The sequence below is a fragment of the Pseudophryne corroboree genome, chromosome 4 (assembly GCF_028390025.1).
Source record: "Pseudophryne corroboree isolate aPseCor3 chromosome 4, aPseCor3.hap2, whole genome shotgun sequence".
NCBI classification, from domain to species: Eukaryota; Metazoa; Chordata; class Amphibia; order Anura; family Myobatrachidae; genus Pseudophryne; species Pseudophryne corroboree.
The window spans coordinates 800,202,575-800,219,630 of record NC_086447.1 but is presented as its reverse complement, the minus strand read 5'-3'; the positions used below and the strand labels follow the sequence as shown (position 1 = coordinate 800,219,630).

At 44.7% G+C, this 17,056-nt stretch overlaps 1 protein-coding gene across 1 annotated transcript in view; it reads right to left on the bottom strand.

Moving 5' to 3' along the window:
- The window catches only part of PRKCE (protein kinase C epsilon), a 707,603-nt gene that overhangs the window by 249,937 nt on the left and 440,610 nt on the right, over nucleotides 1–17,056 (bottom strand). Inside the window, exons 9-10 of the mRNA XM_063918382.1 lie at nucleotides 5,522–5,736; nucleotides 2,632–2,805 (exon numbers count right to left, since the gene is read on the bottom strand). Coding sequence (XP_063774452.1) covers nucleotides 2,632–2,805; nucleotides 5,522–5,736 — 389 coding nt within the window. The remainder of the gene's footprint in view (nucleotides 1–2,631; nucleotides 2,806–5,521; nucleotides 5,737–17,056) is intronic.

Here is a 17,056-nt window from a genome sequence, read left to right as displayed (position 1 = left end):
TGCAGAAAAAGATGCAAGGAAGGCCGCAACTGCTTCCAACTCAGAATCAGACCTTATGGAGGAGGAATCTCACACAGTGTCGGACTGGGGTATGTAGGGCCCACCGGGGGAAGGCGGTGGTAGGTGCCCATGTTTAGAGGTGTAGCCAGTCCAGAGGGGGTGTGGCCTGCCACCTCATTGGTTTGACCAATGATTAGAGAGTGCAACGTCTGGGCCCTTTCATAAATATATACAGTAAATTCAGCTGCTGCATGCATGATAATGTACCAGATTACTTATCAGCAATGCTCTCTAGAATATACACCATAGTCCAGTATAAGGTAAGATATGTATAATGTTTAATTCAAGTGCACAGTCTAGAACCTGATCCTTAGAGCAGTGGGGCCCACCGGTGGTTTCCCCTGTACCCCTGTGGGCCAGTCCAAGCCTGATCTCACAACCTCTACACCCTTCACCCTCATAGCAGACCCCGCCCCCATTAGGGCTGCTTCAATACATTTCCCGCGCTGGTTTCTCATCCCAATCTGCCCCTGATGGTAAAAACAAATCTTTAATTGACTGTAACTGCATGAACTGTACAGACAAGCACAATCCCACTGTGGAAGTGCAGAACTGTACAGACAAACACAATCCCACTGTGGAAGTGCAGAGCTGTTTACAAGTGGCGAGCACAATCTTTTATCAGCAACCTAATGCTATTATTTCCTGTGCACTAAATACTGCAGAGCAGAAAATAGCATACTTGCTGGAACTGCAGAAATAAATTGCTACAAACACAAATGCTTTGTAGCTATTTTCTGAAGCATTTCTAGATCCTGTTTATGTAATAACGAGATGGTATTTCCACCCACTTGATAGAGAAAATTCAGCTTTTCCTGCGGTGGACATGTTTGGTTAGCTGAGCAAATTGTAAGTGTCTGGGATAAGATTATCATTATTAGGAGCAAAGCTTCTGGCAGTTGTTACATTTAATAAAGAATATTTTATTGTCATGTTTAGCAGATCAAAAGCGAATTCTAGGATTGTTACACAGGATTATGGCAATTATTGTACACAGTCTGAATGCTAACTTGCATAATATCATAAATAAGTAGGGAAATTAATGATAAAATATTAACATTATTACAACGCTGGGAAGTGAGAACAATAAATCTGTATCTAAACAGTAAACCCGTCATTCGATTCAACCAAACTAAGATTCAGCCAAATCACTTAACCCAGGACCTGATAGATCGTTAGTGTATTAGAAAGGCCTCCATGTTGGATATTAGTCTGATTGAAGTTAAGTGGATTGTTATTGGACATATTAGTGGGTGTGAATGGGAGAAGATCTTCTGACAGCACTATTAGGCCCCAGCGGTGCTGGAAGCGATCAGTCTGGCAGATCTCATCCAATTTGTCCGCTTGCGTGTATGAGTGAAGAGGACTCTGGTCCTGTCTGTGTGTGCTCAGACCAAGCGGCAGAACTGTACCACGTGTGGCCAGTTTACAAAGTACTCTCACATCATACTAAAGTATAGATGAGCCCACCATGACAGGTCACAGACATGTGAAAAGACGGAATAGATCCATTTTCTAGGAGGTAGTCCTCATGTCACTGGGATAAAGCAACTAGGCTTAACAGACAGGGGGCATGGCTATAGTGAAATAAGATGGATGGATGGACAAAATCATTGCCTATTTTTCTCAGATTTTTTTTAAACACTAGCAAGGTGTAAGACATCAGATCCTAGTGTGGCTGGCACTACTCAGTTTGTGGTGTATATTATTATCTGGCACTTAAAGAAATGCTGTAAATATACTGCTCGCTGTGCAACGAAGCCCCTTGCTACGCTCGCCACAGGTTCTGTTCCCACTCTATGGGTGTCGTGGACACACACGAGTGTGAATAGTCCCTGTTGGCATGCTGACTGTCTGGATTTTCAGGGGGGCAGGATGGATGGAGATCTCTGTATTGTGACCGGTGGTCTCCTGACCGCCAGTCACATAACTACATCCCATTTAGTTTATGCTTATAATTAATCACTGTCTGTAATTTTCTAAAGTTTAATCTATATTATATGACAAACTGTATAGGTGCCTTTCTTTGTATTTTGATTTGCTTTACTGTTTTGTAATCCATTTTGGCCTTCTTGTTAGTTCAGCTGAAGTTTTTCCACATTTGGAGCTACATCCTATTCCTACTTTCCTTTGTAGTGCCCTGCTTATTGCTATGGGTCACTGTATTGTTGCCAGCAATGTGGTGGCCCATATGCTATAATTGTGGTGGCCCGTATGCTATGATTAGGCACTGCCCTTACATTGCATAACCGCGCGTTTCACTCACTGTGTGACTTCTTTTTGTTATTAGGGACACAGATGTACCTCTTTGCATGTTGTTGGGTTTCTACTACACCAGAAAGTACAGCTTAAGCTGCACCATCTTCCGTCTCTTCTTGGTAATGGTGGCAATTATTATACCCTGATGAAAGGATGTAATATCATTCTGAAATGTCAGTGAACCACTGCATCATTGCATGTACTGTGTGTATATATATATATATATATATATATATATAGTAACACATTGAATTACACACTATATATTGTATTTAGCATAGGCGTTACTCTGAGTACAAGATTTCACGTTACCTTAGTCTGAAAGCAGCAGTACAGTTGTGTTAAATATGGATGTTTTCTTGCTAGAGCTAAAATCCTTTTCTCTGTCATAGTGCAATCCACATCATCGTCTTGTAGAATGACATCCTTCTTCAGGACCTTCACAGCATATACTTCATCTTTTCCTTTATACTCGGCAAGCATGACCTGTAACCAGAAAGTGTGAAACTGGTTACCACAGAGGTACGGGTAGATGGGTCATGGCCCACGGCTATTTGAATATGGCCTTTACTGTGTATTCACTGCTCACATGACAAGTTAATCTAAATTCCTTAAAGATCTGAAACATCAAAGACTCTGACCATAGATCTGAATGGCAGCTTGTTCTGGACAAAGGGCCATAAGACCTCATTTGCAGACACAGAACGCCAAGGAAGAAGGTAGGCTGTGTCACAGCCCAGGCAGGGATCAATATCATATCCCACAGGTAGAGTTTTCTACAATTCTTGGGAAGCAAATTTGACATTGGTATTTGCTTCATTTTTTTGCCTCTTCCCGCAAAACAGATTCATGTAGGTGAGACTGTCAATTTTGAACCCTTTTAGTTTATAGGAAAAATATTTAAGACTATCTTTATATTTCATATTTATTATTTATTTATTTATTTTTTTGTATAAAATGTAAGCATTGTATCTCTCTCATGTAATAAGATTGGTCTCAATGATTCTTATCGGATCCATTTTGCCTGTGGATTCGGCTAATTCGTGCTACATATCTGTATTACAGGTTATTATTTGGGTACTAATAACAGAATGAAATGTGGTTGTAGGAAGAACTTAAGGCTTCCTACTTGGAGTGAGAAGACAAAGAACTATTGAGAGGGAGATATATAGGGGAGTGTAATCATTACTGTAAAAAGACCAGATGCTTTATGCTTTGAGCTAATACGGTTAACATGATGTGTTTGCCATCGTACTATATCTGTCCATGTGCTGCGCTGTTATAAAACTTTGACACAAGCTTTTCTGTTAATGGCCATGGGAGTTAAACAGGCCTTCAGTTGTATTGCAACACTACTCTCTTTCATGACTGACTGATTGTGAACCGTTTGTTATTGCTATTGTTCTTCAATAAACACATTTTGCACTAAAAAGACCAGATGCTTGGGGGTTTTTAAATTAATTTTGTATTGGACCGATGTCATGCAGGCTTAATTGAGGGCTGAACTTATATGACAGTATGACTTGAAATTAAGTGATTGGTTTTACTAATACAGGTGGATAAAACACCAAAACAATCCTATTTTACCTAACCAGTAATTATCAGAAATTGTATTTACCTATTATACTGCTAAAAAGATGTTTAGTAATTGCTGCCATATTTATGTGGACGGCTGTCCTGCATCTCACTAATTCAGGCAGCTAATGTGATAAATAAAAAAAATATGCCTAGCACTATGCAATGTAGATACTACAGATGTTACCCCTATATGTAGGGGGTGTATCAAGAAGGGGTGTTAGCGCTCTGTCATATTTTTGGCCGTTTACTGAACTGGCCATACCCACATATATTATTAATTGCAAAACCTCAATAATAAAGCCCACACACTGTGCGATTCTCGCATGTTATTTGATCTTTTTAGTTCAAATAGCATCTCGTCTAGTTCAAATCGCACCGTGTGTATTGTCCCTTGCGATGCGACGCACGCTCCCGTCTAGTCCATATCTCAAGGGAAAATAGTATGTGCAGGCAGGTATTTTTGTACTACATCGCATATGGGGGGTAATTCCAAGTTGATCGCAGCAGGAAATTTTTTAGCAGTTGGGCAAAACCATGTGCACTGCAGGGGAGGCAGATATAACATGTGCAGAGAGAGTTAGATTTGGGTGTGGTGTGTTCAATCTGCAATCTAATTTGCAGTGTAAAAATAAAGCAGCCAGTATTTACCCTGCACAGAAACAATATAACCTACCCAAATCTAACTCTCTCTGCAAATGTTATATCTGCCTCCCCTGCAGTGCACATGGTTTTGCCCAACTGCTAAAAAATGTCCTGCTGCGATCAACTTGGAATTACCCCCATAGTACATTGTAGTGTATTCAAAATCGGATGTAGTTCAAATAGCATACCCCACTTAGTCCAAATCGCAAAGCACAGATTGTATAGGCTCAAATCGCACCTAGCACAAATAGCAGCGTGTGTGGGCCCCATAAGATTAGTAAGAGAGCACAAGGAAATACTAACTACAGGATTGGAGTTCTTTCAAAAAACTTATTACAAAGCACTAGCATATTGCCATTCATTATAATGGACTCCAAAGATGATTGATCAAGTTAGCAAAAACTAAAACTATAGGACAAATGTAAAAAAACATGACTTCATCAATGTCCTTAACATTAAGTTTTTAAAACATGTGGTAACATTATTGGGGGAAGGAAGGAGTTAGTTCCTCTAGTACTGACTGGTGGCATCGGTCAATGAAATGACTGGGGGCTTTTTATTAATTACTCTCGTCTTTAATAAAAAAAAAAAATATATATATATATATGTATATATATATAATGTATATTAGCTTTACTTCTCCAGGTAAGAGCTGTAAAATATTCAGAGCTCGTGCACAGAGGGTTTTCATTCGACCACTGGTCTATACCTATGATGAAGTAAGACTCAAAGAGGAACATTGAAAAATATATAACTTACCTAGTTGTGATTAGAGGAAACTTATACTACTAATGATGTAAAATATATTTCACTGCCCCCCCTCCCAGTGCCTGACAGATTGGTTAATTGATGTTTTTTTTGACACAACCCCCTCCTCTCAGCCAGTAAGGTTCAATCCTCCACGTTTACGGTATAGAAGGAGAGGCAGTGGGATAGGCTGTGCACAAAATACAACATTGCCCCCTGAGGATACACCACTTACCTTTCCAAAACTGCCTTTCCCTAATACTTTGATGAAGTTGAAGTCCTCCAGGCCTATCCTCTTTGCCTGGTGAAGTTTGATCTCCCCGTTTTCTCCGTTCTCCCCCAATATTATCACCTGACTGTCTGTTGCAGCGGATGCTGCTGCTTTGTGCTCTTCTCCCCGGTTGTCAAAAGACAATGCTTTCCGGATGTTGTTTTCTAGCTCCTTAATTTCTTGATAGGTAAAAGAGAAAAAATATTAGTGAACAGAAAACAAATACTGAAACTCCTATATAGGTCACAGAAGCACTAATGACTTAATTAGTGTACTGACCTAACGAAGGTAAAGAAAGTTCATATCATAAAGTACTATTTATTCATTAAACCCTGTGACTTGGGATTGAGATGATCTTCATCAGTGAAATGGCAGAAGTTATATTAGCCAATTAAACATTAGATGAGACATTTCTCTTTCTACTATGAATTATTTAAAAATAAACGCTTTTTTTATGGTTTGACAGATAATGCCACCTTTTTGGGGGATAAATGTGCAAAAATAAGATTTTAAACCTACCAGTAAATCTATTTCTCCTAGTCCGTAGAGGATGCTGGGGACTCCGTAAGGACCATGGGGTATAGACGGGCTCCGCAGGAGATAGGGCACCTAAAAATAACTTTGACTATGGGTGTGCACTGGCTCCTCCCTCTATGCCCCTCCTCCAGACCTCAGTTAGAGAACTGTGCCCAGAGGAGATGGACAATACAAGGCAGGATTTAGCAATCCAAGGGCAAGATTCATACCAGCCCACACCAATCATACCATGTAACCTGGAACATACATAACCAGTTAACAGTATGAACAAAAACAACAGTAACGGTCCAAGACCGATGTCAACTGTAACATAACCCTTATGTAAGCAACAACTATATACAAGTGTTGCCGATTTTCCGCACTGGGACGGGCGCCCAGCATTCTCTACGGACTAGGAGAAATAGATTTACCGGTAGGTTTAAAATCTTATTTTCTCTTACGTCCTAGAGGATGCTGGGGACTCCGTAAGGACCATGGGGTTTATACCAAAGCATCCAATCGGGCGGGAGAGTGCGGACGACTCTGCAGCACCGACTGAGCAAACGCTAGGTCCTCATCAGCCAGGGTATCAAACTTGTAGAATTTAGCAAAAGTGTTTGACCCCGACCAAGTCGCCGCTCGGTAAGTTGTAAAGCCGAGACGCCTCGGGCAGCCGCCCAAGAAGAGCCCACCTTCCTAGTGGAATGGGCCTTAACCGAATTTGGTACCGGCAATCCAGCCTTAGAGTGAGCCTGCTGAATCGTATTACAGATCCAGCGAGCAATAGTCTGCTTTGAAGCAGGAGCGCCAATCTTATTGGCCGCATACAGGACAAACAGAGCCTCTGTTTTCCTAATTCTAGCCGTCCTGGCTACATAAATTTTTAAGGCCCTGACTACGTCCAGGGATCTGGAATCCTCCATGTCACCGGTAGCCACAGGCACCACAATAGGTTGATTCATATGGAACGACGAAACCACTTTAGGCAAAAATTGCGGACGTGTCCTCAATTCAGCTCGATCCACATGAAAAATCAAGTAGGGGCTCTTGTGTGATAGAGCCGCCAATTCTGACACTCGCCTTGCTGATGCTAAGGCCAACAACATGACCACCTTCCAGGTAAGAAATTTCAACTCAACCTTGTTAAGCGGTTCAAACCAGTGTGATTTTAGGAACTGCAACACCACGTTCAGGTCCCATGGTGCCACTGGAGGCACAAAAGGGGGCTGGATGTGCAGCACTCCCTTTGCAAACGTCTGGACTTCTGGAAGAGAAGCCAATTCCTTCTGAAAGAAAATCGAGAGGGACGAAATCTGTACCTTAACCGAGCCTAATTTCAGGCCCATATCCACTCCTGTCTGTAGGAAGTGGAGAAGACGACCCAGATGAAAATCTTCCGTAGGTGCATTCTTGGTCTCACACCAAGACACATACTTTCGCCAGATACGGTGATAATGTTTTATCGTCACCTCCTTCCTAGCCTTTATTAAAGTAGGGATGACCTCTTCCGGAATCCCCTTTTTTGCTAGGATTCGGCGTTCAACCGCCATGCCGTCAAACGTAACCGCGGTAAGTCTTGAAATACACAGGGCCCCTGCTGTAACAGGTCTTCCCTCAGAGGAAGAGGCCAGGGGTCTCCTGTGAGCATCTCTTGTAGATCCGAGTACCAGGCCCTTCGAGGCCAGTCAGGGACAACGAGTATTGTCTGTACTCTTCTTCGTCTTATGATCCTCAACACTTTCGTGATGAGAGGAAGAGGAGGAAACACGTAGACCGATTCGAACACCCACGGTGTTACCAGTGCGTCTACTGCTACTGCCTGAGGGTCCCGAGACCTGGCGCAATACCTCCGAAGTTTTTTGTTGAGGCGTGACGCCATCATGTCTATTTGAGGAGTTCCCCAAAGACGTGTTATGTCTGCAAAGACTTCTTGATGAAGTCCCCACTCTCCTGGATGAAGATCGTGTCTGCTGAGGAAATCTGCTTCCCAGTTGTCCACTCCCGGAATGAAGACAGCCGACAGAGCGCTTACATGATTTTCCGCCCAATGAAGGATCCTTGTGGCTTCCGCCATCGCGACTCTGCTTCTTGTCCCGCCTTGGCGGTTCACATGAGCCACTGCTGTGACATTGTCTGATTGAATCAGAACCGGAAGGTTTCGAAGAAAACTCTACGCTTGTCGAAGGCCAATGTAAATGGCCCTGAGTTCCAACACATTGATGTGTAGACAGGACTCCTGGTCTGACCAAAGACCCTGAAAAGTCTTTCCCTGTGTGACCGCTCCCCATCCTCGGAGGCTCGCGTCCGTGGTAACCAGGATCCAGTGCTGAATCCCGAACCGGCGACCCTCCAGCAGGTGAGCACTTTGCAACCACCACAGGAGGGACACTCTGGTTCCTGGGGACAGAGTTATTTTCCGATGTAAGTGCAGATGGGACCCGGGCCACTTGTCCAGAAGGTCCCATTGAAAAGTCCTTGCATGGAACCTTCCGAAGGGAATGGCCTCGTAGGCCGCCACCATTTTCCCCAGAACTCGAGTGCATTGGTGAACTGACACCCTTTTCGGTTTTAGCAGGTCTCTGACCATGTTCTGGATGTCTTGGGCTTTCTCTATTGGGAGGAAGACCTTCATTTGTTCCGTATCCAGTATCATACCTAGGAACGGTAGTCGAGTTGTCGGAATCAACTGTGACTTTGGTAGATTTAGAATCCAGCCGTGTTGCTGGAGCACTCTCGGAGAGAGCGCCACACTGCTCAGCAATTTCTCCTTTGATCTCGCTTTTATCAGGAGATCGTCCAAGTATGGGATAATTGTGACTCCATGCTTGCGCAGGACCACCATCATTTCCGCCATTATCTTGGTGAAAATCCTTGGGGCCGTGGAAAGTCCAAACGGCAACGTCTGAAATTGGTAATGACAATCCTGTACAGCGAATCTCAGGTATTCCTGATGGGGGGCATATATGGGGACATGAAGGTACGCATCCTTTATGTCCAGAGACACCATAAACTCCCCCTCCTCCATGTTGGCTATTATTGCTCTGAGAGATTCCATTTTGAATTTGAATCTTTTTATGTACAGGTTTAGGGATTTCAGATTCAAAATCGGTCTGACCGTACCGTCCGGTTTCGGGACCACAAATAGGGTTGAATAGTAACCTCTTCCCTGCTGGTGCAGGGGAACCTTGATTATCACTTGCTGTATACACAGCGTTTGAATTGCAGCTAACACTACATCCCTTTCCGATGTGGAAGCTGGTAGGGCCGATTTGAAAAATCGGCTCGGGGGCACATCCTCGAATTCCAATTTGTAACCCTGGGAAACTATTTCCAACACCCAGGGATTCAGGTCCGAACTGACCCAGGCCTGACTGAAAAGTCGAAGACATGCCCCCACCGGTGCGGACTCCCTCAGGGGAGTCCCAGCGTCATGCTGTGATTTTTGGAGCAGCCGGGGAGGACTTTTGTTCCTGGGCACCTGCCGAAGCAGGTGCTCTCTTGCCTCTGCCCTTACCTCTGGCGAGGAAAGAGGATCTCCGACCTCTTTTGGACTTGTGCGACCGAAAGGACTGCATCTGATAGGGTGTTGCTTTCTTTTGCTGTTGGGGAATATATGGTAAAAAATTTGATTTACCTGCTGTAGCTGTGGAAACCAGGTCCGTCAGCCCATCCCCAAACAATACATCACCCTTATAGGGTAGTACTTCCATATGTTTTTTGGAATCCGCATCACCCGTCCATTGGCGAGTCCATAAGGATCTTCTCGCTGAGATAGACATGGCATTGGCCCTAGAAGCTAGCAATCCAATGTCCCTTTGAGCATCCCTCATAAATAAGACTGCGTCTTTTATATGGGCTAGAGTTAGGAATATAGTATCCTTATCCATAGTATCGAACTGATCTGTCAGCTCCTGTCCAAGCTGCAATTGCGCTACACACCCATGCCGACGCAATCGTCGGTCTTAACACCGCACCCGTATGAGAATAAATACCCTTTAAGGTAGTTTCTTGCCTGCGATCTGCGGGGTCCTTAAGGGCCGCTGTGTCAGGAAACGGTAGCGCCACTTTCTTGGACAAGCGCGTCAGGGCCTTGTCCACAGTGGGGGGTGATTCCCAAATCTCCCTGTCCTGCTTAGGGAAAGGGTATGCCATAAAAATTCTTTTGGGGATCTGCGGTCTCTTATCCGGAGTCTCCCAAGCTTTTCCAAAGAACTCATTTAATTCATGAGACGTGGGAAAATTAATAATCTGTTTCTTTTCCTTAAACATGTGTACCCTTGTGTCGGGGACCGAGGGTTCATCCACAATATGCAACACATCCCTTATTGCCACAATCATACACTGAATGGTTTTAGTCACCCTAGGGTGCAATTTTACTTCGTCATAGTCGACACTGGAATCAGAATCCGTGTCGGTAGTAGTGTCTTGTGTTAAGGGACGCTTTTGAGACCCCGACGGGCCCTGTGAGTCGGTCCAATCTGAGGATTGACCGCCTGATGTCCCCTCTAAACCAGCCTTTTTTTTTTTTTAAGTGTTTTTATTGACCAGTGAGGTAACAGTAAGACAAGATTTACAAAATGCATTACATAATCAGTATAGCACAGACATTTAGTACCAATAAATATGATTATACTCCATGTAAGCCCTAGGTAACAATATTATTGAAACAGTAGAGGGTGTGTGTCTATATCTGGATTATAGGAGATTTAGCTGGTATATATAAGTGACATAGAGTCTTAAGCTCAAAAGGGGGGAGGTGCGGAGTCCAAGGTTTCTAGCAAGTACCATTTAGTATCTTTGAAACATTTCCGCAGGGCCTCCTTTGTAACCTGGGGGAGGATCTGGACATAGGGTAGCCAAATATGGAAGAATTTCTCGGTCAGTTTGTCTTTCTGTAAAGCGGTATTGGTCCAATCTAGATGGAATAGATGAGAGATCCTAGGATGTAAAAGTGAGATGGGGGTAGGGTCAGTGGATATCCATTGTGAGAGAATCGTTTTTTTTGTAGCCGCTGCCAGTTTAATTAATAGAATGCGTTGTCCCTTGGACAGATCGAGGGTGTGTTGTTTCGGGAATATGCCCCAGAATGCCCACGTCTTAGTAATGGTAAATTGTAGCTGTAAGTCTGTCGTGATATATGATTGGAGCGCCTGCCAGAGTGTAAGTACCTTGGGGCACGACCATAGACAGTGTACAAGGTCTGCTTCTGGAGCAGTGCACTTGAAACAGTGAGAGGAGGGGGCTGCTCCGATAAGATACCGTAGCTTGGGGGTGATGTATGCTCTATGTAGAATTTTTTGGTGCATTTCTGAGTATGTGACTGAGCCTAGTGTTTTATCTAAGTAGGTGTTGGCCTCCAGGATCAGTTTCATAGTGAGATCTGGGAATTCCAGTTTCCATTTTAGGAGGCCTATTGAGCCGGTTTCCACATCTAATAGGGTGCGGGAATATGTGTATATCAGTGCTGTGGGAAAATTACTATTTGGGGTGCGTCGTAATGTTTTGTCCAGGGCATGGGAGCTATCCTGTACAGATAACGAGGATGTAACCTTTTGTACGTAGCTACATGCCTGAAGGAAGGGAAAGAATGGGATTTGTAAGGACGGAAAACGTGCCATAAGTTGGGAGTGTGTAAGTAAGGTTAGAGTTTCGGTATGTAAGAAATGATGAATGAATTTCAGACCGCCATCGTACCAAGTCTGAAATACAGGGGAGGTATTATGAGGCTTGAAATCTGGGTTCTTCCAGAGAGGTAGGAATTATGTTGTATATTGTGATATTTTTAGTCGAGAGCGAGTCTGTCTCCATGCAACACAGGTAGAGGAGATAAGTATATTGTCTGTCACACAGTGTGGTATGGAGGTAGGCGTGGTGTGTAGCAAGGATACCAGTGTCTGAGATGGGGTAAAAGATTGTTCCAGGTGTGTGTTGGCATATATGTCACGACCGCTAATCCAGTCCAAAGCGATCCTGTAGTTGGCTGCCAAAGCATAGGAGTGAAGGCATGGTAAATTTAGGCCTCCAAGAGAACGAGGTTGGCGTAATTTGAATAATGAGAATCTAGGGTGTTTATCTGCCCAAATAAATTTGGACAGTGCTTTGTCCAATTGAGCGAGCATGTGTTTGGGCGGGATCAGCGGGAGCATCTGTAATACATAAAGGAAGCGGGGAAAACGTATCATTTTATACAAGTGACTCCTGCCAGTATACGTAAGGGGAAGGTGGGACCATCTGGCAAAGTCTATATATGTCCTGGCTAATAGTGGGGGGAGATTAAGCGAATATAGCTTGGATGGGTGATCAGGGAATATAATCCCTAGGTAAGTAATGCAATTGTTTGTGGCCCAGTAGAATGGGAACGTTTCTCCCCAGCCTGTTTTTATTGAAGGAAAGAAGGCCAAGGCTTCTGTTTTGGAGTGATTAATTTTAAAGCCAGAGACTAGTTCAAATGAGTCTAGAATGTCAAGTAAGTACGGCATGGCTTTTCGGGGATTGCTAAAGTAAAGTAGGATGTCATCTGCAAATGCTGAGAATTTGATTTAGTGATTGGCCAGTTTTATACCGTGCCATCTGTTTTCTCGCAGAAATGGTGAAGGAGGGGGTCTAAGGCTAAATTGAATAAAAGGGGGGATAGGGGGCAACCCTGTCTGGTGCCGCGGTATAAGGAGAATAGTCTCGAATTGTGGCCATTCACCGTCAAAAAGGCTTGTGGTGTTTGGTAGATGATATGAAATACCTTAACAAAGTCAGTACCAAAGTTTTGAAGTCTAAGTAATCTGTCTATGTGGGCCCAGGACACTCGGTCAAAAGCTTTGTCTGCGTCACAGCTCAATACCATATTGTCTAGTTCCAATGAGTCGTGAGTTTTATACATAGCTGCCAGCAATGAGCGAACATTATGTACTGAGTGTCTATTACGCATGAATCCTGTCTGGGCAGGATGTAGCAGTTTTGGTAGGACTACTTGGAGACGGGCGGCAAGAATCTTTGTAAATATTTTAAAATCCTGGTTTAACAGTGAGATTGGCCGATAGGATGAGACTAAAGTATGATCCTTATTAGGTTTAGGGAGGACTATGACTCGGGCCGTGTTAAAGTCTGTCGGGGCAGGGTTTCCCTCCAAAAGCGCATTATATAATTGCCTAAGGTGTTCGCTTAAGTGTGGGAGAAGTAACTTGTAATATGTCGCCGACATACCGTCGGGGCCTGGGGATTTCCCATTTGGTAGGGATTTGATGTTTAATTCCAATTCTGCTGTGGTAACGGGGCTGGTAAGGAAATCTCTATCGCTCTCAGAAAGCGTAGGGAGATTTGCCTGTGTCAAAATGTCCATGCCTGCTGTAGGGCAGTCAGGTGGTGCGGTGTATAATTTCTCAAAGAAAGTTAGGAAAGTGTCGCTAATCTGTTCTTGCGTCACTGAGGGGGGTCCGTCTGTGTCTTTAATTGAGGAGATATACTTTGGTGTTGCATGAGTTTTTACCATGTTTGCTAATAGCTTCCCTGGGCGATTACCCCAGCGAAAGTATTTGTTAAATTGGAAGGAGAGGAATAGCTTGGCCTGTTCAGCACAGAGAGTGTTGTGTATTGATTTGGTGTCTTTATATAATTTCCTGTTAGTCTCGGATGGGTCGGCTAGCAATTGGGAATAGGTCGAGGCAACCTGAAGGGATGCCTCTGCCATCCTCTCCCGAAGTTGCCTTTTTCTGGCAGCAACATAGGAATTGATCTGCCCTCTAAGGGCGGGTTTAGAAGCCTGCCAGAAAAGATTTACGTCATTGACATGTGCTGTGTTATCCTGTGTATAGTTGAGATATGATCGTGTCAAAAAGAGTTTGAAGTCTTCAGAGTGGGCAAGGTATTCAGGGAATAGCCAGGTATAGGAGTATTGTCGGGGTGTGGTTAGTTTTATTGTCAGGGTGATGGGAGCGTGATCAGATATGAGTATATTAGCTATGGTGGAGTCTATTATTCTATGTATTGAAGAGGCTGGTACTAGCCAGTAGTCCAATCTGGAGAATATTTTGTGGGGGTGCGAGAAGAAGGAATACTCCCTAGAGTCAGGGTGGAGGAATCTCCATGGATCTAGCAGTTGTAAAGAGTCTTGCATTAGTGACAGGGATGGTGGAATGGATCTACTGTAATTCAACTGTCTGGGGCCACCGGATACATCTAGTAACGGGTCCATCACAATATTAAGGTCTCCCCCTATGATCAAGACTCCCTCCGTCCAATCCTGTAATTTAACAAAGATATCTGAGAAGAAGGAAGCGTTCGGTCCTGTAGGGGCGTAAATACACGCTAGAGTAAAAAGTTCTCCCTCGACCTCCATCTTTAGGAACAAAAACCTGCCCTCAGGGTCTACCCAGTCATCTTTGATCTTATAGTTCAAAGATCTGCGAAATAGAAGAATTACTCCCCTTGTTTTAGTAGTATAGGAAGCGCTTTTGAAGTCTCCAACCCAGGTGTCTCTAAGTGTATTGGGATCATTGAGACGCCAGTGTGTCTCCTGTAGAAACACTATATCAGGATGAAATTTTTTGAGGTGGGTCAAGACCTTTTTCCTCTTGATTGGTGTGTTCAGGCCCTCTACGTTCCATGAGACTAACTTAAGGGACGTCTTTGAGCCATCTATAGAGGCCTCAGTGTCCCTAGGGGCTGGCATTATCCAATTCCCAGTCTAGTGGAACGCAGAAGGAGAAGCCATAAGCGAAAGTCCATTCCCCCGTCCCAGCACGCAGGGGGAGGACTAGAGTGATGTGTCGGGCAAACTAACAGAGTTAGGGTATACATATGGTAACTAAGCAATGTAATGCAAAAAGAAAATGGTAGCCGATATAGTATAGGCCACAGTCATAACATTTTTAAAATTTTTGAACCCAGGAAGACAGTAGTAATAACCGTCCATCTGCAACAGAAACTTTAGGTTGATTAGAAGGAGGAGAGGGGGAAAAGGGTGAAAAGTGTGATTGAGTAAATTGAATAAAGGAGTTCCACCGCGCCCGCATCTGCGGTAGGCGCGTGGGACTCCCACCCAACCTTGTGTATAATAACCATATAACAACTATCAACCATGTGTTATCCATTGAACAAGGGAAAAAGATGTAACAACGGAGGGAGATACTTGGGTCTGGGAAAGTCAGTCAGCATCATCCATTCGAGGGTTAGGTTGTGATGATGATAGGGATTTGAGGAAATTCCAAGCAGATTCTGGTGTGTCGAAGAAATAAGGTTTGCCGTCATGGAGGATTCTCAGTTTTGCCGGATACAGGAGGGCAAATCTGATGTTTTTAGCATAGAGTTCCTTGCATATAGGGGAGAAGTCCCGTCGTTGTGTCGAGACTTGAAAAGAGAAGTCCTGAAACAAAAGAAGTTTGGATTCCTTATATCGTAGGTCAGAGCATTTGCGGTAGGCTTCCATGATCTTGACTTTGTCAAGGTAATTTAGTAGCCTGAAAATGACTGGTCTAGGACGTGATGAAGAGGATTGTGAAGATTGCCTGTCAGGGCCAATGCGATGGGCTCGCTACACCAGATAAGAGGTGGGGGAGGAGGGTAGGTCAAGGGTTGTGGGGAGCCATTGTGTGACCAAGTCCATTAGATCTGCTTGTCTGATGGTTTCTGGAAGGCCAATCAGGCGCAGGTTGTTCCGGCGATTTCGATTTTCTAAATCTTCGATCTTGTCGGTCATGGCCACTAGGGTATTATCGTGTGTTTGTTGTTGGGATTGGATTGTTTGATAATCGTCTTCCAAGGTAGATATTCGGTCTTCGGCTTCAGCCAGGCGTTGGGTGTGTTGGGTCAGTTGCGCTGCTGCTGACGTGATTGCTTCCATTAGGGGTGCTAATTTTGCATCCAGTAAAGGAGATATGATGTCTGATATTTCTCTGGCCCTCTGTATTGAGGATGGGCTGGCATGGACGTCAGTAGGTATCATGTCGTCAGGGATTCGCCTGTTTGGTGAATATGGAGATCCCTGTGGGATAAGGCTGGGTTCCCTCTCTTTGGCCGTTGATTTATTTTTGTTTTGAGAATTTTTATTCGCACGTGGCGTTTTGGCCACGTATTTTTCCATGGTGGGGAATATATCCTCTAAGGGGATAAGAGGTTCCAGACGGTCTAGAATTTCGGCTTGGGAAGCAGGGAACCGCGGTTTCTGTGATGGTGAGGTGGGGTTCCGTTACACTTGGTTGTGTTGTGTTAGGTTGGGTTGAGGTGAGAGGGGTAGCATGGGATCCAGGGGGCTCGCAGGTGATAACAGCGAGTTGCTGTAGGATGCCAGGGATCCCTCAGGCAGCCGGGTCGACACTTTCTTCAAGACCCAAAATGGCCACCGTCATTTATTGCACACTTGTTTGTGTGCGTTTCGGTGGATGTAATGGTGGGGGGTGAGTGAAAGGATTACAACTCAGCACAGCACGGGTAGGTCAGGTGCGTGTGATCTAACGGCAATTCTCGCCCCTGTCCGAGGGCTATTAGTTGCAGAGATAAGCCCCTTGGTGTCAGGTGGGCAGATATTTGGTGTAGTGCAGAGCACGACTGTAGGTGGTTTAATTAATTAGCAGGTTCCCAGTAGCGGTCACCAGGTATCAATGATATCAGGACCTTTACACCACCCCCGAGTATCAGTGGGTCAGGGAGATGCAGATAAGCGGTTTCAGAGGGATTCACAAACACCGCTCAGTCTTGGAGGGACAGCGAGGGCCAGCTGCAGGGTAGGGTTTGCGGTGTTGCTGTGTTCTCCCCGGCGTCCAACTCAGGGCCGTTAGCAGCGGGTGTTAGTGGAGGGGAGCGGCTCACCTCTATAGCTGTTAGGAGCCGCCAGGTTTCACGTCCGTCTCGCCGCTTCGCGGGTCCCGAGACACAAGATGGCCACCGCCTCTGGAGCTCCGGGTCCCCGGCGTCCGCGCTCCAGCCGCCTCTCCTCTCTCCCGTAGTGCAGAGTGTCGCGGTGGTCCGGGGAGGGGGTCCGGTCCCAGGTGACTC